The sequence below is a fragment of the Bos grunniens genome, chromosome 3 (assembly GCF_055505025.1).
Source record: "Bos grunniens cultivar Pamir isolate PY7600 chromosome 3, Bosgru_T2T1.0, whole genome shotgun sequence".
In the NCBI taxonomy this organism is placed as follows: domain Eukaryota; kingdom Metazoa; phylum Chordata; class Mammalia; order Artiodactyla; family Bovidae; genus Bos; species Bos grunniens.
In genome coordinates, this window is record NC_141167.1 from 119,473,453 (window position 1) to 119,497,457 (window position 24,005).

At 39.2% G+C, this 24,005-nt stretch overlaps 1 protein-coding gene across 1 annotated transcript; it reads left to right on the plus strand.

Annotated features, from left to right (window-relative positions):
• The first annotated feature begins 365 nt into the window (after positions 1-365).
• LOC147377089 (zinc finger protein 330-like) lies at positions 366-1,572 on the plus strand. Its single transcript, XM_086394571.1, is given in 2 exon segments — positions 366-525; positions 596-1,572. Coding segments are annotated over 2 exon segments (972 nt in total). The 5' UTR covers positions 366-412; the 3' UTR covers positions 1,455-1,572.
• Positions 1,573-24,005: the final 22,433 nt, after the last annotated feature.

Sequence of the window (24,005 nt, forward strand, 5' to 3'; positions counted from 1 at the left end):
ACAGTTCATTGTGATCCACACAGTCAAAGGCTTTGGCATAGTCAATAAAGCAGAAATAGGTGTTTTTCTGGAACTCTCTAGCTTTTTCCATGATGCAGCAGATGTTGGCAATTTGATCTCTGGTTCTTCTGCCTTTTCTAAAACCAGCTTGAACATCAGGACGTTCACTGTTCACATATTGCTGAAGCCTGGCTTGGACCTAGACCATTCAGATATGACCTAAATCAAATTCCTTATGATTATACAGTGGAAGTGAGAAATAGATTTAAGGGACTAGATCTGATAGATTGAGTGCCTGATGAACTATGGAAGGAGGTTCCTGACATTCTACAGGAGACAGGGATCAAGACCATCCCCATGGGGTGATGTCAAAGGACGTCCGGTCCGGCTCCCAGTATCTAAAGAAGGGAAAATGCCTAAAAAAAAGACTGGTGCAAGGAAGAAGGCAGAGAACCGCCGGGAACGGGAAAAACAACTAAGAGCATCAAGAAGCACCATAGATTTAGCTAAACATCCATGCAATGCGTCAATGGGTCATTTCTAGAGAAGAGAAGGAAGACAAAGGAAGACAGGACTCATCCATAAATATATGCAGTGAGGGCTAGACTTTGGAATGTGACAAGTGTCAGAGGCGGCAGAAGAATAAAGCATTTTGCTACTTTTGTAATTCTGTACAGAAGTTACCAATTTGTGCACAGTGTGGGAAAACAAAGTGCATGATGAAGTCTTTAGACTGTGTCATAAAGCATGCTGGTGTCTACAGTACTGGCCTTGCCATGGTGGGTGCAATATGTGACTTTTGCGAAGCTTGGGTCTGTCATGGTAGGAAGTGTCTCAGCACACACGCCTGTGCCTGCCCGCTTACCAATGCTGAGTGTGTGGAATGTGAACGGGGTGTGTGGGACCACGGAGGCAGAATTTTCAGTTGTTCTTTTTGCCATAACTTTCTCTGTGAAGATGATCAGTTTGAACATCAAGCCAGCTGCCAGGTTTTAGAAGCAGAAACATTTAAATGTGTTTCATGTAATAGGCTTGGTCAGCATTCCTGTCTCTGTTGTAAGGCTTGTTTCTGTGATGATCATACAAGGAGCAAGGTGTTTAAGCAAGAAAAAGGAAAACAGCCTCCCTGCCCTAAATGTGGACATGAAACTCAGGAAACTAAGGATCTTAGCATGTCAACACGTTCCCTGAAATTTGGCATGCAAACTGGAGGTGAAGAGGGAGATGGAGCTTCTGGGTATGATGCCTATTGGAAGAACCTTGCATCTGATAAACATGCTGGTGCTACCTACCATGATGAAGAAGAAGATGAGTACGAAACAGAGGATGACGAAGAGGAAGAAGATGAAGGTGGAAAAGATTCAGATGCTGACTCATCAGATTTGTTTACTAATTTGAATTTAGGAAAGACCTATGCCAGTGGCTATGCTCACTATGAGGAACAAGAGAACTAGGAGAGCTGCTTGCCCTTTGATGACCTTGTCTTAGGAGCTGGGATCTGTGTGCTTGATGAATCATGTGTGAATGTTCAAGAGTATTATACACATTGTTACTTAGCCTTGTGCAGAGACTAGTCACATTTACTGGGACAAGGAGTAGGGCATAGCATTTTAATGGGAACTGATAATCAGGCTTCTAACATAAGAACAATTAATTGCAAATGTAATATGATTGATCTAAGCAACTGAAGCATCATGGATTGGATTTTTACTGATTTCTGTAATCTAGTAGGTTTGCCAATTAAATACATATAGAGAATAAAGGAATAGGATGATAATATATTGGTTTGAAATAAAATTGCTGTTTTTATTAAAAAACTGCTTATAAAATCATTTTGTCTGATTTTGTAGAATGTAATGGGTAAAAGAATTATTGTATTTTTTTCTTATTTGTCCATAGGATAAAAGTCAGATGTTATATGCTAAATTTTCATTAAATAGTCATGTTATCTTAAGTCATTAAAAAAAAAAAAAAATCCCCATGGAAAAGAAATGCAAAAAAGCAAAATGTCTGTCTGGGGAGGCCTTACAAATAGCTGTGAAAAAAAGAGAAGCGAAAAGCAAAGGAGAAAAGGAAAGATATAAACATCTGAATGCAGAGTTCCAAAGAATAGCAAGAAGAGATAAGAAAGCCTTCCTCAGCGATCAATGAAAGAAATAGAAGAAAACAACAGAATGGGAAAGTCTAAAGATCTCTTCAAGAAAATTAGAGATACCAAGGGAACATTTCATGCAAAGATGGGCTCGATAAAGGACAGAAATAGTATGGACCTAACAGAAGCAGAAGATATTAAGAAGAGGTGGCAAGAATACACAGAAGAACTGTACAAAAAGATCTTCATGACCCAGATAATCACGGTGGTGTGATCACTGACCTAGAGCCAGACATCCTGGAATGTGAAGTCAAGTGAGCCTTAGAAAGCATCACTACGAACAAAACTAGTGGAGGTGATGGAATTCCAGTTGAGCTGTTTCAAATCCTGAAAGATGATGCTGTGAAAGTGCTGCATTCAATATGCCAGCAAATTTGGAAAACTCAGCAGTGGCCACAGGACTGGAAAAGGTCAGTTTTCATTCCAATCCCAAAGAAAAGCAATGCCAAAGAATGCTCAAACTACCACACAATTGCACTCATCTCACACACTAGTAAAGTAATGCTCAAAGTTCTCCAAGTCAGGCTTCAGCAATATGTGAACAGTGAACTTCCTGATGTTCAAGCTGGTTTTAGAAAAGGCAGAGGAACCAGAGATCAAATTGCCAACATCCGCCGGATCATGGAAAAAGCAAGAGTTTCAGAAAAACACCTATTTCTGCTTTATTGACTATGCCAAAGCCTTTGACTGTGTGGATCACAATAAACTGTGGAAAATTCTGAAAGAGATGGGAGTACCAGTCCACCTGACCTGCCTCTTGAGACATCTGTATGCAGGTCAGGAAGCAACAGTTAGAACTGGACATGGAACAACATACTGGTTCCAAATAGGAAAAGGAGTACGTCAAGGCTGTATGTTGTCACCCTGCTTATTTAACTTACAGGCAGAGTACATCATGAGAAATCCTGGACTGGAAGAAACACAAGCTGGAATCAAGATTGCCAGGAGAAACATCAGTAACCTCAGATATGCAGATGACCCCACCCTTATGGCAGAAAGTGAAGAGGAACTAAAAAGCTTCTTGATGAAAGTGAAAGAGGAGAGTGAAAAAGTTGGCTTAAAGCTCGACATTCAGAAAACGAAGATCATGGGATCTGGTCCCATCACTTCATGGGAAATAGATGGGGAAACAGTGGAAACAGTGTCAGACTTTATTTTTTGGGGGTCCAAAATCACTGCAGATGGTAACTGCAGCCATGAAATTAAAAGATGCTTACTCCTTGGAAGGAAAGTTATGACCAACCTAGATAGCATATTCAAAAGCAGAGACATTACTTTGCCAACAAAGGTCCATCTAGTCAAGGCTATGGTTTTTCCTGTGGTCATGTATAGATGCGAGAAGGCAATGGCACCCCACTCCAGTACTCTTGCCTGGGGAGTCCCATGGAGGGAGGAGCTTGGTGGGCTGCAGTCCATGGGGTCGCTAAGAGTCGGACACGACTGAGCGACTTCACTTTCACTTTTTCACTTTCATGCATTGGAGAAGGAAATGGCAACCCACTCCAGTGTTCTTGCCTGGAGAATCCCAGGGACGGGGGAGCCTGGTGGGCTGACGTCTATGGAGTCACACATAGTCGGACACGACTGAAGTGACTTAGCAGCAGCAGCAGCAGCATGTATGGATGTGAGAGTTGGATTGTGAAGAAGGCTGAGCGCCGAAGAATTGATGCTTTTGAACTGTGGTGTTGGAGAAGACTCTTGAGAGTCCCTTGGACTGCAAGGAGATCCAACCAGTCCATTCTGAAGGAGATCAGCCCTGGGATTTCTTTGGAAGGAATGATGCTAAAGCTGAAACGCCAGTACTTTGGCCACCTCATGTGAAGTGTTGACTCATTGGAAAAGACTCTGATTCTGGGAGGGATTGGGGGCAGGAGGAGAAGGGGACGACAGAGGATGAGATGGCTGGATGGCATCACTGACTCGATGGACTTGAGTCTGAGTGATCTCTGGGAGTTGGTGATGGACAGGGAGGCCTGGCGTGCTGGGATTCATGGGTTCGCAAAGAGTCGGACACGACTGAGTGACTAAACTGAACTGAGCTGAACTGAATATCTTCTTTGGTGGCTCAGTGATAAAGAATCTGCATGTAGTGCATGAGACACAAGTTGACCCCTGATCTGGGAAGAGCTCCTGGAGAAGGAAATGGCAACCTACTCCAGTACTCTTACCTTTCTGGGAAAGCTCATGGACAGAGGATCCTGGCAGGTTACAGTTCATGGCTCACAAAGAGTTGGAGACAATTTTGTGACTGAACAACAATATAATATCTTGGAGGTTAAACCATTTTAATTTGTACTGAATAGTCTTATCCTTTTTAAAATAGCTGTATACTATTGAATTATAAGAATGTATCATATTTTTTAAAGTTCCCTATTGTTAAATAGTTTTCAACAGATTGCTTTTATAAACAATGCTGTAGTGAATAATTGTATACATAACATTAATATGTATGCTGATATATATGTGAGCTGAAGACCTAAGAGCAGAATCACTGGGTAAAAGAATAGATGTTTTAGAATTTCATGGATGTTGCCAAATTACTTTCAACAGACTATCAATTTGTCTCACTACTTACTATGTGAGGAGAGTGACTGGTACCCTACATTATTGCTGACATACTGTTTCCAAACATTTGATTTTATATTATCTGGCTGGTAAAAAGAAGATAACATTATCATTTTACTTTTCAATTCTTATATAAATGAGATCAAACATCTCTTTACTTTTGAGTCCTTCATAATTCATTTTCCTCCTCATTTTCAATTTTTAAAAAATTGGGTTGTTGACCTCCTATTGATTAATAGGTATTCTTTAGATTTTAGTTAACTTCTGTGATTTGAGTTGGACTTTATATTTTTTTTTACTAGTTTGTCAATTGCCTTTGACCTTTTATGGTATGGGGAGGGAGGTGGGTAGGGGGTTCAGGATTGGGAACACATGTACACCCGTGGCAGATGCATTTGATGTATGGCAAAACCAATACAATATTCTAAAGTAAAAAATAAATAAATAAATAACAATAAAAATTTAATTTATTTTTTAACTGAAGGATAACTGCTTTACAGAAATTTCTTATTTTATGCCAAATATCAGCATGAATCAGCCACATGTATGCCTTTGACTTTTAAAGTAGTATCTTTTTTTTCTGACACAGTTTTATGTAGAATTTATCAGTTTTTTAAAAAAAAAACTTATAGGTTTTCTTTTTACTTAGGAATGTCTTTTCTACATCTTTCTACTTTTTAAATGTTAGCTGATGTGTTGGATTTTATTTTAGTTTTATCATTATTCTGTTTTCCAAATTATGAATTTTTATTTTCATTTATAATATTTTGTTTCTTTGCTTTATAGACATTTTATTGATTATTTTTATTCGTGCATATTTATTAATGTTAATATTGTTCAACCATTAAGTCATGTCCAACTCTTTGCAACTCCATGGACTGCAGCATGCCAGTCTGTCCTGTCCTTAACTATCTCCTGGTTTGCTCAAACTCATGTCTATCAAGTTGGTGATGCCACCCAATCATCTCATCCTCTTTTTCCCTCTTCTCCTACTACCCTCAACTTATAATCATTAATGTAAGTTTATTTAAAGTATATTTTCTTATTTATTTAAAATATATGGAAACATAAGCTTTTCCTTGTTCATTAATGTAAATGTACATTTTTGAGCACTGCTCATAGATTATGACATTGTTTTAATTACTGTTATTTTGTTGATGAAATGCAACTCCACTTTTCTTATTCAAACTAATTGTTGTATAAAGAGAGGTTTTCTTAGTTTTTCTAGCTTTATCTCTTTCTATATTTTGGAATGCATTGACTTTCTTTGGGCTTAATTGCAAAGGATTTTTGAGATCTTGTAAAAAATTATGATCAATTTTACCACAGGGTAGAGTTGTGCATATTTTAGAACTACATATTATATATAATTCATATGACCCTAAAATTTTACACACACACATCTTACTGTTGAGTTAGTCAGAGTTCTCAGGGGAAATAAGGAAGATATTTATTTTAAGAAGATATTAGGAAATTTACAGTGTAAATATGAAATAACTAACAAAGTTTACAAGGGTAAGTGATGACAAATGGTGAAGATAAGGTATTATGATTTTATCTTTTATGGCTAGGCAAAAATACACTATTTAAAGCTGCTAAACAAAACCTTAAGTGCCGGGGTCCAGCCCCAGCTGATCCAGGGTATTCGAAGGAGAGACGGCATTGGCAACCTATTTATTTAAATATTCATCAAAGATATAAAGAGTAATAGAACGAGGATAGCTCAGTGAAGAAATTCAGTGGAGAAAAGTGGCTGAAATAAGGATAGCTCAGTGAGGAAATTCAGTGGAGAAAAGAGGCTGAATAATTCAGCCAGAAGGTGAGAGAAAGAATGACATGGGGAGACCAAGTTTCGGTGAACAAGGCCCGCACTTTATTTTCCAAAGTAGTTTTTAATACCTTAAGTTATGCATAGAGGATAATGGGGGAAGGGGTAGAGCCATGCAGTAAGCCAGGCTTTCTTCCTGCAAACTTATCATATGCAAAAGTTTAGGTGATTTACATCATCTTCTGGCCCAGAGGCCTGTTAACATTTTAAGACACTTTCTACAGAAAACTTATTTTTCTCTAAAGGTGACTAGTCAGGCGCCACCCTCCAAAAGCATTAAAGTTGCGTTCCTAAAGGGCAAAGGTGTGGTGGGCTACAACAAGAAAAAGAATTAACTCAAGGGTCCAAGGTTACAAACATTAAAACTACTACTTACACCAATCATATTAATCAATACACTGCCAGGGACACAGCAGGTAAGGGATATGGAAACTTAGCAGCAAACATTGGCCCAACAAGTGAAAAACCCTTCACCAATACAATTTCTAATCAATCTTTTAACTGCTCAAAGGAATCTGTATTTAGACAGTTTAGAACATCTCCTGCCTCTCACAGTTGGGAGGCTCTGAACAATCACATGTGGCCGGAAAAACCTATTCAGGCAGGCTAGAGGATTTCCAAAGGAGTTTGTAGGTTGAAACACTGTCACATCAAGGAATTATTAACTGGAGCTGTAAGCTAACTCTTTTTTCAGAGAGAGGTAGTGGGGGACAGCCCCCCATAAAGTCAGAGGTGTAGGTGAAAGCACAAAGCAGAAAGTAAGCAGACTCTGGTTTGGGGGGTAGATGCTCGAGAATTTCCAGGGGAACTCCTGGGGCTCGATCCTGCCTTTGCGTATGCCAAGCCTCCTTCTTCATGACCTTTGCCACGGGCGGAGCTCACTCCCAGCACATAAGTATATAAATGCATAGGAAAAACAGGACATTTAACTTAAAAAATTATATATGAAGTAGAAATTGAATGGTTTAGAAAAGAGAGGATAAGAGGAAAAAGAAGAAATACACTAAAGTTATTTCCTCATCGAAGATAATCAAGATGCTACCTGCAGAATTAGAAGATTGGGGTAGTCTGTCCACATCTAGTTGAGACAGTGACTTAACTTTAAGGATTCAGTGCTCATTGCTGTCTTTTGCTGCAGTTTCTCCATTTATTACTTCTCCAGGCCAGAATACTGGAGTAGATAGCCATTTCTTCTCCAAGGGATCTTCCCAACCCAGGAATTGAAGCCAGGTCTTCCACATTGCAGGTGGATTCTTTACCAGCTGAGCTACCAGTGAAGACATTATTTTTTAGTTGACTAAACTGTGTCCTCATACTTTCTCCAAGAATAATTTATGTACGTATTCTCTGAGTTCTATTAATAGCATGTTCAGTAGAGATTTTCATGCAGTCTTTATATTTGAACTAATTTTTTCAGGGTATACAATTTTTGAGTCATATCTTTCCTCAAGGACTTTGGAAGCATTAATTATTTAACTGTTTTGTTTTTCATTGCTTAGCCATTTATCACTGCTTATTATTTAGCTTTTTTCCCCCTCTTTCTTAGTGACTTAAGAGTTTTCAACTAGCTGCCCCAAAGATTCTTTATCTTTTGAAGTCCTGTGATATTATGAGATTATCTCCATGAAATTAAAAGATGCTTACTCCTTGGAAGAAAAGCTTTGACAAATCTAGAGAGCATATTTGAACTTTTGAACTGTGGTGTTGGAGAAGACTCTTGAGAGTCTCTTGGACTGCAAGGAGATCAAACCATATCAATTCCTAAAAGAAATCAGTCCTGAATTTTCACTGGAAGGACTGATGCTGAAGCTGAAGCTCCAATACTTTGGCCACCTGATGTGAAGAACTGACTCATTGGAAAAGACCCTGATGCTGGGAAAGACTGAAGGCAGGAGGAGAAGGGGATGACAGAGGATGAGATGTTTGGATGACATCACTGACTCAATGGACATAAGTTTGAGCAAGCTCTGGGAGTTAGTGATGAACAGGGAAGCCTGGAATGCTGCAGTCCATGGGGTTGCAAAGAATCAGACATGACTGAGCAACTGAACTAAACTGAACTGAGTGTATTAAAAAGCAGAGCTATCACTTTGCCAACAAATATCCATATAGTCAAAGCTAAGATTTTTCCAGTAGTCATATATGGATGTGTGAGTTGGACCATAAAGAAGGCTGAATGCCTAAGAATTAATGCTTTTAAACTGTGATGCTGGAGAAGACTCTGAGTCCCTTGGACAGCAAGGAGATCAGACCAGTCAATGCTAAAGGAAATCAACCCTGAATATTCACTGGAAGGACTGATGTTGAAGCTGAATCTCCAGTATTTTGGCCACATGATGTGAAGAACTGATTCATTAGAAAAGACTCTGATTCTGGGAAAGATTAAGGGTAAGAAAAGTGTAAGATAAGGGGGTGACAGAGGATGAGATGATTGGATGGCATCACCAACTCAATGGATATGGGTTTGAGCAAACTCTAAGAGGTAGTGAGAGACAGGGAATCCTGGCAGGCTGCAGTCCACAAGGTCACAAAGAGTCAGACATAACTTGCTGAACAACAAGAACACCTCTGCTGTTAATTATAGGACAGTTTGTCTTTTCAATAGAGCCAAATTTTCTTTAATTATTGTAAGGTTTTATAGCTAGTAATAATGTGTTTGTCCCTTTATTTGGATTATATTTTTGAAGTCACTAATAATGTATTGTTTTTATATTTCTTTGTTTTCCCTAATCTTCTTTAAACATTTACTTACTTTTATTTCATTAAAAAAAATGTTCATCCCATTTTCTTTGCTGTTTCTCTATCCTATTCTTCACATTCTTGCTATGTTTTCAACAGTGTCACTTCAAATTTGTGGTGCTTTCAATTGGTGTTTTTGTCATAGTTTTTACTCTTCTTTTTAACTGACTCATATTTTATCCACTTTTATTGTCTTATCATGTTTTCTCTGAACTCTTTGATCTCTAGTCTAATGAGTTATTTTCATGGAGGTAATTACTTCATTATTATTATTTTTTTAATGTGATAAAGTTTGGTCAAATTTTCCATCTGCTCTGTTACACAAGTTTTCTTGTGCACATGTTTTCAACTGCTTTCACTTTTCCTATTGTTTTTCTTCTGTTTTTATCTTATAATTACCTTACAGTCTTGCACTTATTTAAGCAACCACCTTTGAATGAACTGTATCTTTTCTGGACCAGTTATTTGTACAACATGTGTGTCTGAGAGGGCCAGAGCTCTACCCAGGCCGACAGGAAGCTTCCATATGATGACACTGTCTGCTTGAGTGGAGTGCTTTTCTCTAGTGTTCCTTTATCCCCAGCCAACCCGGGTTGGCACAGCAGAAGATGCCCAGTTTAGAGCCTCTCTCTTTCCTCCTGCCATCCTGATAGACTGCTTCTTGCAAACATAGCTTGTCTGTGTGATTCCTCATTTAGCCCTACCTTCTCAACTTCCCTAGGTTTTTACCAAAAAGAAATGATGGAAAATCTTACTACCCTACCATGGTTTTGTTGCCAATGCTATGCCCATGTTTTCAGAATTCTTTTCTGTCAGCTTTGTCTAAACTCTAAAGCCATAGGCATTGTCTCCTGTCCCTTTGAGTACCCCTATGAAACCTGCCCTGTAATCTGGAGACTCTCCTTTATATTGTAGTTTGGGTTACAGATGTTTCTGAATTTTTATCAAAAAAGCAAAAATTATCTTTCTTGTTTTCTCTTTGAAGATGTATTGAGAAGAGAAGGGGGCCACATCAAGTCAGAAGTGTTCTCAGACTTGCAGGTTTGACTAACCAGACTCTGGGATGGTTCCAATTTTCCTTCCTGCTAGCTCTGGTCCTCACAGTTAGTATAATTCCATTTTTGAGTGTGGCAGGACCAGTGACTTGTTCCCTACCAATAGAATATTGCAAAGACAATAAGATATTTTCAAGATTACTTTGCATAAGATCATACACTGTCATTCTGGGAGATCCTTGATGTGTTTGATGTAGCAAGAGGCCATGTGGTGGAGGCCCATGTGTCAAGGAGCTGTGAATGGCTTCTGGACAAAACCATCTAGGAATTGGGAGAAGACTTGGGTCAACTGCTGGCAAGAAACAGAAGCCCTCAATCCTCTAGCCTGAAGGGCCTGAATCCTGTCAACCACCATGTGAACTTGGAAGGGGCTCTTTCCCCAAACTTTGAGATGGGAGATTGCTTAATTGCAGGCTTGCAGAGGATCCAGACAATAAGTATCTGGATTTTTGACCCACAGGAACTGTGGAATAATAAATGTGTTTTGTTTTAGCTCCTAAGTTTGTGATGATGCTGTCACACATAAATAGATAACTAGTACAGCATTTCAGGGCTATGTTGGAAACAGATCATGGTTCTGTAGGTTCTGGAAGTACACCTCCATGTCTTAAGTGTTGAAGAACATTGGTTTTGCAATCAAATGGATTTGTGTTCAAGTATCAGGTCCAGCTTGGGTCATGTTGTTCTCAGATCACTTAGTTGCCATGTGGCCTAGGATGAGTTGTTTAATCTGAGGTTGTTTATCAGTTTCCTCACTTTTATAATACAAGTGTTAATTAGACTTATATCCTAGCACTGAGAAGGTGGCTTAACAAGAATAATAAAATAAAATGCTTTATGTAGTCCCTGATAGAAAGTAAGTGCTTACTGATAATCAAGCTTACTGTCCCAGAAGTGCTGTGAGATGCAGGTTCCTGGTTACAGTACCACCAGCAGATTCAAGGGTTTGAGCTTTTTTCCTCAGAAAAGGCTGCTATAGCATAAGGAACCCCGGAGTGAGAGTCAGAAGTCTTAGTTTTAACACTTTCTATGTCACCAGTAAAACTAGGTGACATTGGCAAGTCATTTAATCCTTCTGAGTCTATTTTCTAATCTGAAATTCATAGTGTTTGCATCTGCCTATGTCATAAGTGTCTGAGGAATAGGTGTATATCAAATGCATTGTAAGCAGTAACAGGGTACAAAGATATGAGCATTTTTACTGCTAATAAAATACCATATTATAAAAAGATAATTAAAATCTTGGGAAGCCTTTAGAATGAACATTCATAGCTGAACCAGGAGGGTAGCTAACTCTGACCACTCCAGAGGTGGCCTGGCCATGGCACGCTGGTTAAAAGCCTGGGCTCCAGAGAAGGACTACCTGGATTTAAAACTCCTGGGAAGCTATCTACTTCTCTGTGCCTCAATCTCATCAGGTATAAATTGAGGGAAACAGTCACCATTCTCCTCAGAGTAGTTTTGAGCATTAAATGTAATGATGTGGTTGTTGTTCAGTCTCCCAGTCGTGTCTGACTCTTTGCAACCCCATGGACTGCAGCATGCCAGACCTCCCAGTCCCTCACCATATCCTGGAGTTTGCCCAAGTTCATGTCCATTGCATCAGTGATGCCATCCAGCCATCTCATTCTCTGATGCCCTCTTCTCCTTCTGACCTCATATTTCCCAGCATCAGGGATTTTTCCAATGAGTTAGCTGTTTGTATCAGGTGACCAAAATTCAGGAGCTTCAGCTTCAACATCAGTTCTTTCAGTGAGTTTTCAGGGTTGATTTCCCTTAAGATTGACTGGTTTGATCTCCTTGCTTGTCTGAGGGACTCTAAGGAGTCTTCTCCAGCACCACAGTTTGAAAGCATCAATTCTTTGGTGTTCTGTCTTCTTATGGTCCAGCTCTGACAAGAATACAGGACCACTGAGAAGACCACAGCTTTGACTATACAGACCTTTGTTGGCAGAGTGATGTTTCTGCTTTTCAACACACTGTCTACATTTATCATACCTTTCCTGCCAAGAATAGTCATCTTCTGATTTCATGGCTGCAGTCAAATTCACAGTGATTTTAGTGATTTTCCAGGAAGAGGAAATCTGTCACTGCTTCCACCATTTCCCCTTCTATTTGTCATGAAGTAAAAGGTCCTTCTAGTCAAGGCTATGGTTTTTCCAGTGGTCATGTATGGATGTGAGAGTTGGACTGTGAAGAAAGCTGAGTGCCAAAGAATTGATGCTTTTGAACTGTGGCATTGGAGAAGACTCTTGAGAGTCCCTTGGACTACAAGGAGATTCAACCAGTCCATTCTAAAGATCAGCCCTGGGTGTTCTTTGGAAGGAATGATGCTAAAGCTGAAACTCCAATACTTTGGCCACCTCATGCGAAGAGTTGACTCATTGAAAAAGATTCTGATGCTGGAAGGGATTGGGGGCAAGAGGAGAAGGGGACGACAGAGGATGAGATGGCTGGATGGCATCACCAACTCGATGGACGTGAGTTTGAGTGAACTCCGGGAGTTGGTGATGGACAGGGAGGCCTGGCGTGCTGCGATTCATGGGGTCGCAAAGAGTTGGACATGACTGAGCGACTGAACTGAACTGAACTGAATGGGGCCAGATGCCACGATCTTAGATTTTTTAATATTTAGTTTTAAGCCAGCTTTTTCATTAAATGTAATGATACATTTGAGCAATATGAACTTTTTCTTCTTTTTTAAAAATTTACTGAAGTATAGTTGAATTACAATGTTGTGTTAATTACTGCTAAACAGCAAAATGACTCAGTTATACATACATGTATTCTTTTTCATATTATTTTCCATTATGGTTTGTCACAGAATATTGAATATGGTTCCCTGTGTTATACAGTAGGGACTTGTTGTTTATACATTCTAAATATACCAATTTGTATCTGTTAATTCCTAGTAACTCAGCTGGGAAAGAATACGCCTGCAATATATGAGACTCCAGTTCGATTCTTGGCTTGGGAAGATCCCCTGGAGAAGGGAACAGCTATCCACTCCAGTATTCTGGCCTGGAGAATTCCATGGACTCTATAGTCCATGGGGTCATGAAGAGTTGGAGACAACTGAGTGACTTTCACTCTAACTCTCACTTTCAATCCCACATCTTAGCAAAACATCAGTATCAGTGCTCAGTAAACATCAACTGAAATTATTCTTTTTTCAGACCATTGTATCATTAGGAAATGGAAGATGTTAATCTTGGTTACTATTTCCTTCATTTTTACATTTTTGGTTGGGGAATGAAGTTTGAGTTTTGTTCCAATTCAGCCATCTGGCAGTTCCTATTTGTCTCCCTATGAGGATTTTGCAATAATTGATTAAAAGGAGGACTGATTTTGACCAAATCAAGTATTATAAAGAACACCAAGAAACTATTTAAATTCAATTTATGTTTTAATCTGCTTCCTTGAAGTAAATTATAGCTAATAAAGGATTTAAAATTGGTATGAGAGAGAAATTATAAAGATAAAAGTTGGCTGCAGCTAAAAATATGTAAATTCACTGTCTTAGGACAAAACAGAATAATTTCCCCAAATATTTCCTTTGCATGACAGCACTTCTTTTATTGAAAATGATTGAGTAATGCAATGTTTTACCTCATTGAAAACAGATTCCTTTTGAAAGATAATTTCCTCATTATCCTCAGAGTCTCTGGAATCTGCTATTAGATTCAGAATTCAACTCTGAGTGACAAGGGAATAAAACCTTTATAACGTTTCTTTTTAAAGTGTGGAGTATCAAAGTCTGAATGCACCTTTAAAGCAATTTATTATTACAGAGGAGTTAAGATGGTGGAGGAAAAGGACAGGGAGACCACTTTCTCCCCCACAAATTCATCAAAAGAACATTTAAATGCCGAGTAAATTCCACAAAACAAATTCTGAAAGCTGGCAGAGGACATCAGGCACCCAGAAAAGCAGCCCATTGTGTTTGAAAGGATATAGGGAAAAAATATAAAAGACAAAAAAAGAGACAAAAGAGGGAGGGATGGAATTCCATCCCGGGAAGGGAGTCTTAAAAAGAGAGAAGTTTCCAAACACCAGGAAACACTCTCACTGCCGAGTCTGTGGCGAGCCTTGGAAGCACAGAGGGCAACATAACAGGGAGGAAAAATAAATAAACAATTAAAACCCACAGATTACTAGCCCAATGGTAACTCCCCCAGCTGAGAAGTAGTGCAGATGCCTGCACCCGCCACTAGCAAGTGGGGGCTGGGCAGGGAGGAGCGGGCTGCATCGCTTAGAGTAAGGATCTGGCCTGAATGCCCTGAGCGCTATCTGAGCGAACTAACTTGGGCTAGCAAACCAGACTGTGGGATAACTACCACGCGAAAAGCCAGGCCTAACCTAAGACACCGCCAGGCCCACGTACAAAACAAAGGACTGAACAGAGATAGCCGGCTGCAGACAATCCCCCTCTGGTGACAGGCAGCCAGAGCTGGAAGGGGGCAATCGCAGCCCCAGAGAGACATTATCTACAAAACTGTAAGCAGGATTCTTTCCTAACTAAGACTTCTTGGGGTTCTGGATGGTCAACATCCACCTGAGAAGGTGCACTAGTTGTACACCCAGACAACCGAGCGGCGGGGAGGTGATAAGTTGCAGTGACCGTGCTCGCCAAACACCTCATCACCTGAGCTGCTCGGACCTGGGAAGGGCACAAAACGCAGGCCCATTCAAGTCTGTGCCTCTGAGGACTACCACGATAACACTGACACAAGTTTCCCTAACCAAGAAACCTTGACAAGCCACCTGTACAAACCCACACACAGCGAGGAAACTCCAAAAAAAAGAGAACTCCACAAACTGCCAGAATACAGAAGTGACACCCCAAACTCAGCAATATAAACAAGATGAAGAGACAGTGGAATACCCAGCAGGTAAAGGAACAGGATAAATGCCCCACCAAACCAAACAAAAGAGGAAGAGATAGGGAAATGCCTGATAAAGAATTCTGAATAATGATAGTGAAAATGATCCAAAATCTTGAAATCAAAATGGAATCACAGATAAATAGCCTGGAGACAAGGACTGAGAAGATACAAGAAAGGTTTAACAAACCTAGAAGAAATAAAAAAGAGTCAATACATAATGAATAATGCAATAGATGAGATCAAAAACACTCTGGAGGCAACAAATAGTAGAATAACAGAGGCAGAAGATAGGATAAGTGAATTAGAAGATAGAATGGTAAAAATAAATGAATCAGGGAGGAAAAAAGAAAAATGAATTAAAAGAAATGAGGACAATCTCAGAGACCTCCAGGACAATATTAAATGTTACAACATTCGAATCATAGGAGTCCCAGAAGAAGAAGACAAAAATAAAGACCATGAGAAAATACTTTAGGAGATAATAGTTAAAAACTTCCCTAAAATGGGGAAGGAAATACTCACCCAAGTCCAAGAAACCCAGAGAGTCCCAAACAGGATAAACCCAAGGCGAAACACCCCAAGACACATATTAATCAAATTAACAAAGATCAAACACAAAGAACAAGTATTAAAAGCAGCAAGGGAAAAACAACAAATACAACTCAAGGGAATTCCCATAAGGATAACAGCTGATCTTTAAATAGAAACTCTTCAAGCCAGAAGGGAATGGCAAGACATACTTAAAGTGATGACAAAAAATAACCTACAGCCCAGATTACTGTACCCAGCAAGGATCTCATTCAAATATGAAGGAGAAATCAAAAGCTTTACAGACAAGCATAAGCTGAGAGAATTCAGCACCACCAAACCAGCTCTCCAACAAATACTAAAGGATATTCTCTAGACAAGAAACACAAAAAGGGTGTATAAACTCGACCCCAAAACAATAAAGTAAATGGCAACGGGATCATACTTATCGATAATTACTTTAAATGTAATTGGGTTGAATGTCTCAACCAAAAGACAAAGACTGGCTGAATGGATCCAAAAACAAGACCCCTATATATGTTGTCTACAAAAGACCCACCTCAAAAAAGGGGACACATACAGATTGAAAGTGAAGGGCTGGAAAAAGATTTTCCATGCAAATAGAGACCAAAAGAAAGCAGGAGTAGCAATACTCATATCAGATAAAATAGACTTTAAAACAAAGGCTGTGAAAAGAGACAAAGAAGGTCACTACATAATGATCAAAGGTTCAATCCAAGAAGAAAATATAACAATTACAAATATATACGCACCCAACATAGGAGCACCACAATATGTAAGACAAATGCTAACAAGTATGAAAGGGGAAATTAACAATAACACAATAATTGTGGGAGACTTTAATACCCCACTCACACCTATGGATAGATGAACTAAACAGAAAATTAACAAAGAAACACAAACTTTAAATGATACAATAGACCAGTTAGACCTAATTGATATCTATAGGACATTTCACCCCAAAACAATGAATTTCACCTTTTTCTCAAGCACACACGGAACCTTCTCCAGGATAGATCACATCCTGGGCCATAAATCTAGCCCTGGTAAATTCAAAAAAATTGAAATCATTCCAAGCATCTTTTCTGACCACAATGCAGTAAAATTAGATCTCAATTACAGGAGAAAAACTATTAAAAATTCCAACATATGGAGGCTGAACAACACGCTGCTGAATAACCAACAAATCACAGAAGAAATCAAAAAAGAAATCAAAATTTGCATAGAAATGAATGAAAATGAAAACACAACAACCCAAAACCCGTGGGACACTGTAAAAGCAGTGCTAAGGGGAAAGTTCATAGCAATACAGGCATACCTCAAGAAACAAGAAACAGTCAAATAAATAACTTAACTCTACATCTAAAGCAACTAGAAAAGGAAGAAATGAAGACTCCTAGGGTTAGTAGAAGGAAAGAAATCTTAAAAATTAGAGCATAAATAAATGCAAAAGAAACAAAAGAGACCATAGCAAAAATCAACAAAGCCAAAAGCTGGTTCTTTGAAAGGATAAATAAAATTGACAAACCATTAGCCAGACCCATCAAGAAACAAAGGGAGAAAAATCAAATCAATAAAAATAGAAATGAAAATGGATAGATCACAACAGACAACACAGAAATACAAAGGATCATAAGAGACTACTATCAGCAATTATATGCCAATAAAATGGACAACGTGGAAGAAATGGACAAATTCTTAGAAAAGTACAACTTTCCAAAACCGGCCCAAGAAGAAATAGAAAATCTTAACAGACCCATCACAAGCACGGAAATTGAAACTGTAATCAGAAATCTTCCAGCAAACAAAAGCCCAGGTCCAGACAGCTTCACAGCTGAATTCTATGAAAAATTGAGAGAAGAGCTAACACCTATCCTACTCAAACTCTTCCAGAAAATTGCAGAAGAAGGTAAACTTCCAAACTCATTCTATGAGGCCACCATCACCCTCATACCAAAACCTGACAAAGATGCCACAAAAAAAGAAAACTACAGGCCAATATCACTGATAAAGATAGATGCAAAAATCCTTAATAAAATCCTAGCAAAAAGAATCCAACAACATATTAAAAAGATCATACACCATGACCAAGTGGGCTTTATCCCAGGAATGCAAGGATTCTTCAATATCTGCAAATCAATCAATGTAATACACTACATTAACAAATTGAAAAATAAAAACCATATGATTATCTCAATAGATGCAGAGAAAGCCTTTGACAAAATTCAACACCCATTTATGATAAAAAAAACTCTCCAGAAAGCAGGAATAGAAGAAACATACCTCAACATAATAAAAGCTGTATATGAGAAACCCACAGCAAACATTATCCTCAGTGGTGAAAAATTGAAAGCATTTCCTCTAAAGTCAGGAATAAGACAAGGGTGCCCACTTTCACCATTACTATTCAACATAGTTTTGGAAGTTTTGGCCACAGCAATCAGAGCAGAAAAAGAAATAAAAGGAATCCAAATTGGAAAAGGAGAAGTAAAACACTCGCTGTTTGCAGATGACATGATCCTCTACATAGAAAACCCTAAAGACTCCACCAGAAAATTACTAGAAATAATCAATGAATATAGTAAAGTTGCAGGATATAAAATAAACACGCAGAAATCCCTTACATTTCTATACACTAAAAATGAGAAAATAGAAAGAGAAATTAAGGAAACAATTCCATTCACCATTGCAGCAAAAAGAAGAAAATACTTAGGAATATATCTACCTAAAGAAACTAAAGACCTATATATAGAAAACTATAAAACACTGGTGAAAGAAATCAAAGAGGACACTAATAGTTGGAGAAATATACCATGTTCATGGTTTGGAAGAATCAATATAGTGAAAATGAGTATACTACCCAAAGCAATTTATAGATTCAATGCAATCCTTATCAAGCTACCAACGGTATTTTTCACACAGCTAGAACAAATAATTTCACAATTTGTATAGAAATACAAAAAACCTCAAATAGACAAAGCAATCTTGAGAAAGAAGAATGGAAATGGAGGAATCAACCTACCTGACTTCAGGCTCTACTACAAAGCCACAGTCATCAAGACAGTATGGCACTGGCACAAAGACAGAAATATAGATCAATGGAACAAAATAGAAAGCCCAGTGATAAATCCACACACCTATGGACACCTTATCTTTGACAAAGGAGGCAAGAATATACAATAGATTAAAGACAATCTCTTTAACAAGTGCTGCTGGGAAAACTGGTCAACCACTTGTAAAAGAATGAAACTAGACCACTTTCTAACACCATACACAAAAATAAACTCAAAATGGATTAAAGATCTAAACGTAAGACCAGAAACTATAAAACTCCTAGAGGAGAACATAGGCAAAACACTCTCCAACATACATCACAGCAGGATCCTCTATGACCCACCTCCCAGAATATTGGAAAAAAAGCAAAAATAAACAAATGAGACCTAATCAAACTTAAAAGCTTCTACACAACAAAGGAAACTATAAGCAAGGTGGAAAGACAGCCTTCAGAATGCGAGAAAATAATAGCAAATGAAGCAACTGACAAACAACTAATCTCAAAAATATTCAAGCAACTCCTACAGCTCAATTCCAGAAAAATAAATGACCCAATCCAAAAATGGGCCAAAGAACTAAATAGACATTTCTCCAAAGAAGACATACAGATGGCTAACAAACACATGAAAAGATGCTCAACATCACTCATCAGAGAAATGCAAATCAAACTACTATGAGGTACCATTTCATGCCAGTCAGAATGGCTGTAATCCAAAAGTCTACAAGCAATAAATGCTGGAGAAGGTTTGGAGAAAAGGGAACCCTCTTACACTGCTGGTGGAATGCAAATTAGTACAGCCACTATGGAGAACACTGTGGAGATTCCTTAAAAAACTGGAAATATAACTGCCATATGACCCAGCAATCAGACTGCTGGGCATACACACTGAGGAAACCAGAATTGAAAGAGACACGTGTACCCCAATGTTCATCGCAGCACTGTTTATAATAGCCAGGACATGGAAGCAACCTAGATGTCCATCAGCAGATGAATGGATAAGAAAGTTGTGGTACATATACACAGTGGAGTATTACTCAGCCATTAAAAAGAATACATTTGAATCAGTTCTAATGAGGTGGATGAAACTGAAGACTATTATACAGAGTGAAGTAAGCCAGAAAGAAAAACACCAATATAGTATACTAATGCATATATATGGAATTTAGAAAGATGGTAACAATAACCCTGTATACGAGACAGCAAAATAGACACAGATGTATAGAACAGTCTTTTGCACTCTGTGGGAGAGGGCGAGGGTGGGATGATTTGGGAGAATGGCATTGAAACATGTATAATATATATGAAATGAGTTGCCAGTCCAGGTTCGATTCATGATACTGGATGCTTGGGGCTGGTGCACTGGGACGACCCAGAGGGATGGTACAGGGAGGGAGGAGGGAGGAAGGTCCAGGATGGGGAACACGTGTATACCTGTGGCAGATTCATGTTGATGTATGGCAAAACCAATACAATATTGTAAAGTTAAAAAATAAAAATTAAAAAAATTTATTATTACAGCATCTCACACTATATATAATGTATTTAGAAACTAATGATTTTTCAGTAAATTTAATACATTTTTTTATTTTTCTATTTTTTAACTTTACAATATTGTATTGATTTTGCCATATATCAACATGAATCTGCCACAGGTATACACGTGTTCCCCATCCTGAACCCTCCTCTCTCCTCCCTCCCTGTACATCCCTCTGGGTCGTCCCAGTGCACTAGCCCCAAGTATCCTTGTATCCTGCATCGAACCTGGACTGGCAACTCATTTAATATATGATATTATACATGTTTCAATGCCATTCTCCCAGATCATCCCACCCTCTCCTTCTCCCACAGAGTCCAAAAGACTGTTCTATACATCAGTGTTTCTTTTGCTGTCTTGTATACAGGGTTATTGTTAGACATACTTAAAATACATTTATTTTAAAAAGAGTTTTCTCTCATAAATTACCATTTTATCTTTCAGTTTTCATGTAATTACAATCAGGTCAATTTATTTTGGACTAGAATTATAGAATCTTAAAACAACTGGGAGTTGGACTGTGAAGAAGGCTGAGCGCTGAAGCATTGATGCTTTTGAACTGTGGTGTTGGAGAAGACTCTTGAGAGTCCCTTGGACTGCAAGGAGATCCAACCAGTGCATTCTGAAGGAGATCAGCCCTGGGATTTCTTTGGAAGGAATGATGCTAAAGCTGAAACTCCAGTACTTTGGCCACCTCATGCAGAGTTCACTCATTGGAAAAGACTCTGATGCTGGGAGGGATTGGGGGCAGGAGGAGAAGGTTATGACAGAGGATGAGATGGCTGGATGGCATCACTGACTTGATGGACACGAGTCTGAGTGAACTCTGGGCATTGGTGTTGGACAGGGAGGCCTGGCGTGCTGCGATTCATGGGGTTGCAAAGAGTCGGACACAACTGAGCGACTGATCTGATCTGATCTGATCTGAAAAGAACTGGGCACCTACTGGTATATCACATTGAATTCTACAACAGCCCTATGAGTTAGGTGTGATTTTCCCTCTCTAATAATATGAGGACAAATGGGTTATCCAGCATCCTGGTGCTAGTTTGAACAAGCTTCAGGAGTTGGTGAAGGAAGGGAAGCCTGGAGTATGCTGCACTCCATGGGGTTGCAAAGAGTTGGAAATGACTGAGTGAGTGAACAACAACAATAACAACAACTCAAATTCTAAGCCTTTGTTGTTTGTACCATAGGTGCCACCTGCATGCTATTGAAGGACTTCTAGTGACATCCCATCCCCATTACTATAGCACAAATGAAAAAAAAAAAAAAAAAAGATGAAACAACCCCCAAGGCTATAGGAAGTGAAGCGACCTGTTTTGGGTTCCACTGTGACCTGGGAATCATGGATTGAGGCATGTTTCAGCTCAGTTCAGTTCAGTTCAGTTCAGTCACTCAGTCGTGTCTGACTCTTTGCGGCCCCATGAATCCCAGCACGCCAGGCTTCCCTGTCCATCACCAACTCCTGGAGTTCACTCAGACTCACGTCCATCGAGTCAGTGATGCCATCCAGCCATCTCAGCCTCTGTTGTCCCCTTCTCCTCCTGCCCCCAATCCCTACCAGCATCAGAGTCTTTTCCAATGAGTCAACTCTTCGCATGAGGTGGCCAAAGTACTGGAGTTTCAGCTTTAGCATCATTCCTTCCAAAGAAATCCCAGGGCTGATCTCCTTCAGAATGGACTGGTTGGATCTCCTTGCAGTCCAAGAGACTCTCAAGAGTCTTCTCCAACACCACAGTTCAAAAGCATCAATTCTTCGGCGCTCAGCCTTCTTCACAGTCCAACTCACATCCATACATGACGACTGGAAAAACCATAGCCTTGACTAGACGGACCTTTGTTGGCAAAGTAATGTCTCTGCTTTTCAATATGCTATCTAGGTTGGTCTTAACTTTCCTTCCAAGGAGTAAGCGTCTTTTAATTTCATGGCTGCAGTCACCATCTGCAGTGATTTTGGAGCCCCCCAAAATAAAGTCTGACACTGTTTCCACTGTTTCCCCATCTATTTCCCATGAAGTGGTGGGACCGGATGCCATGATCTTCATTTTCCGAATGTTGAGATTTAAGCCAACTTTTTCACTCTTCACTTTCACTTTCCTCAAGAGGCTTTTTAGTTCCTCTTCACGTTCTGCCATAAGGGTGGTGTCATCTGCATATCTGAGGTTATTGATATTTCTCCCGGCAATATTGATTCCAGCTTGTGTTTCTTCCAGTCCAGTGTTTCTCCGTCATGTTTGGGGGCACACAAACCTGGGTTGTCTTTCCTCTGCCATGTAAGAGAAACATGAATTTAGAAAATGTATTCCATCCCTTTGAGTTTATTTTCATACTTGTAAAATGAAAATAAATTTACACCATAAGGATGTTCTGAGGGTTGTGAAAGTTGCTCAGTTTTGTCTGACTCTTCACGAATACTGGAGTCTGTAGCGTTTCCTTCTCCGGGGGAATCTTCCCAACCCAGGGATCAAAACCAGGTCTTCCACTTTGCAGCAGATTCTTTACCAGCAGAGCCACCAGGGAAGCCCACGGTTCTGAGGGTTAAAGGAGTTTTTTATATGTATTGTAGAATGCTTTAGCACTAGTACCTGGCCTATGGTCAATCATAAGTTAGAGGTATTTGTTTTCAGTAACACTGGAAATAACAACAGGAAATGGGAGCTAGCCCCCTGAGTTCTGACTTGTTCTACTCTGTTATCTCTCTAGTCCAATTATATAAACATACCAACTTCATAACTGGTATGCTTTATCCTATGTATTTATTTCTTTACGGAGTTGTTGAAACATATCAGCCTTGGCTTAAGTAGCATTATCTTGCAGACAGAATATGTTTACATATATTCTTCATGGACTGTACACTCAGATACACTGGTGCTGCTATTTCTTGGCACTGGTCAATCACTTCCCCAGCCTTTTGAGAAGTTAGAGTTGCGCTTTTGCTCTCTGCAGCCCCTAAGACCCCAACTTGCTATTCCTGCTGATCAGTCTGCTGTGACAGTCCCATTTGTTACCAATTCCCTGGGCTCTCTGGAAATCGGGGGCCCTGCTTAAGCCCTCCCCTGTTCTGGCAGCCACTGTCCCCACCTCTGTCTGACCTTGTCCACTGCTGCTTATCTGTCTTTTTCTCTGTGAGTGAAGCTCAGAGTGTGGATCATTTTGTACTAATCATTTCTTTAATATGCCTGCATTTGTCAGTGGGCTTACACCTGCACCATTCTTGCCTTCTCTGCTGGGGCAAGTATACAAAAAAGCCTTTATTATTCTCCTAATCCTTTTTGTGTTTTTGTTTTTTTCTTATCTTCCTCTTAAGCTTTCACTGACACAGCAGATTCTTACCTTGCTTCCTTCTGTTTTCTTAAGTACAAATGGTTGTTTAACCCCTTGCTATCAGATGCTTTATTTATAAAGCCATTTAAGTCTTTACTATTCTTTTCATGCTCCTACTTTCCTTCATCTGACATTAATTTTAAAATAATTCACTTAAAGAGACAGAGTCGGGAAACTAAGAAGAGAACATGGAAGCTGCTTCTTGTGGCTTGATATACACATATATTCTATATCTAAGTCATCTACATCTATTCTGTGTCTGTATCATATACATCCATATTTTTATCAACTATATGTATTCTATATCTCTATCAT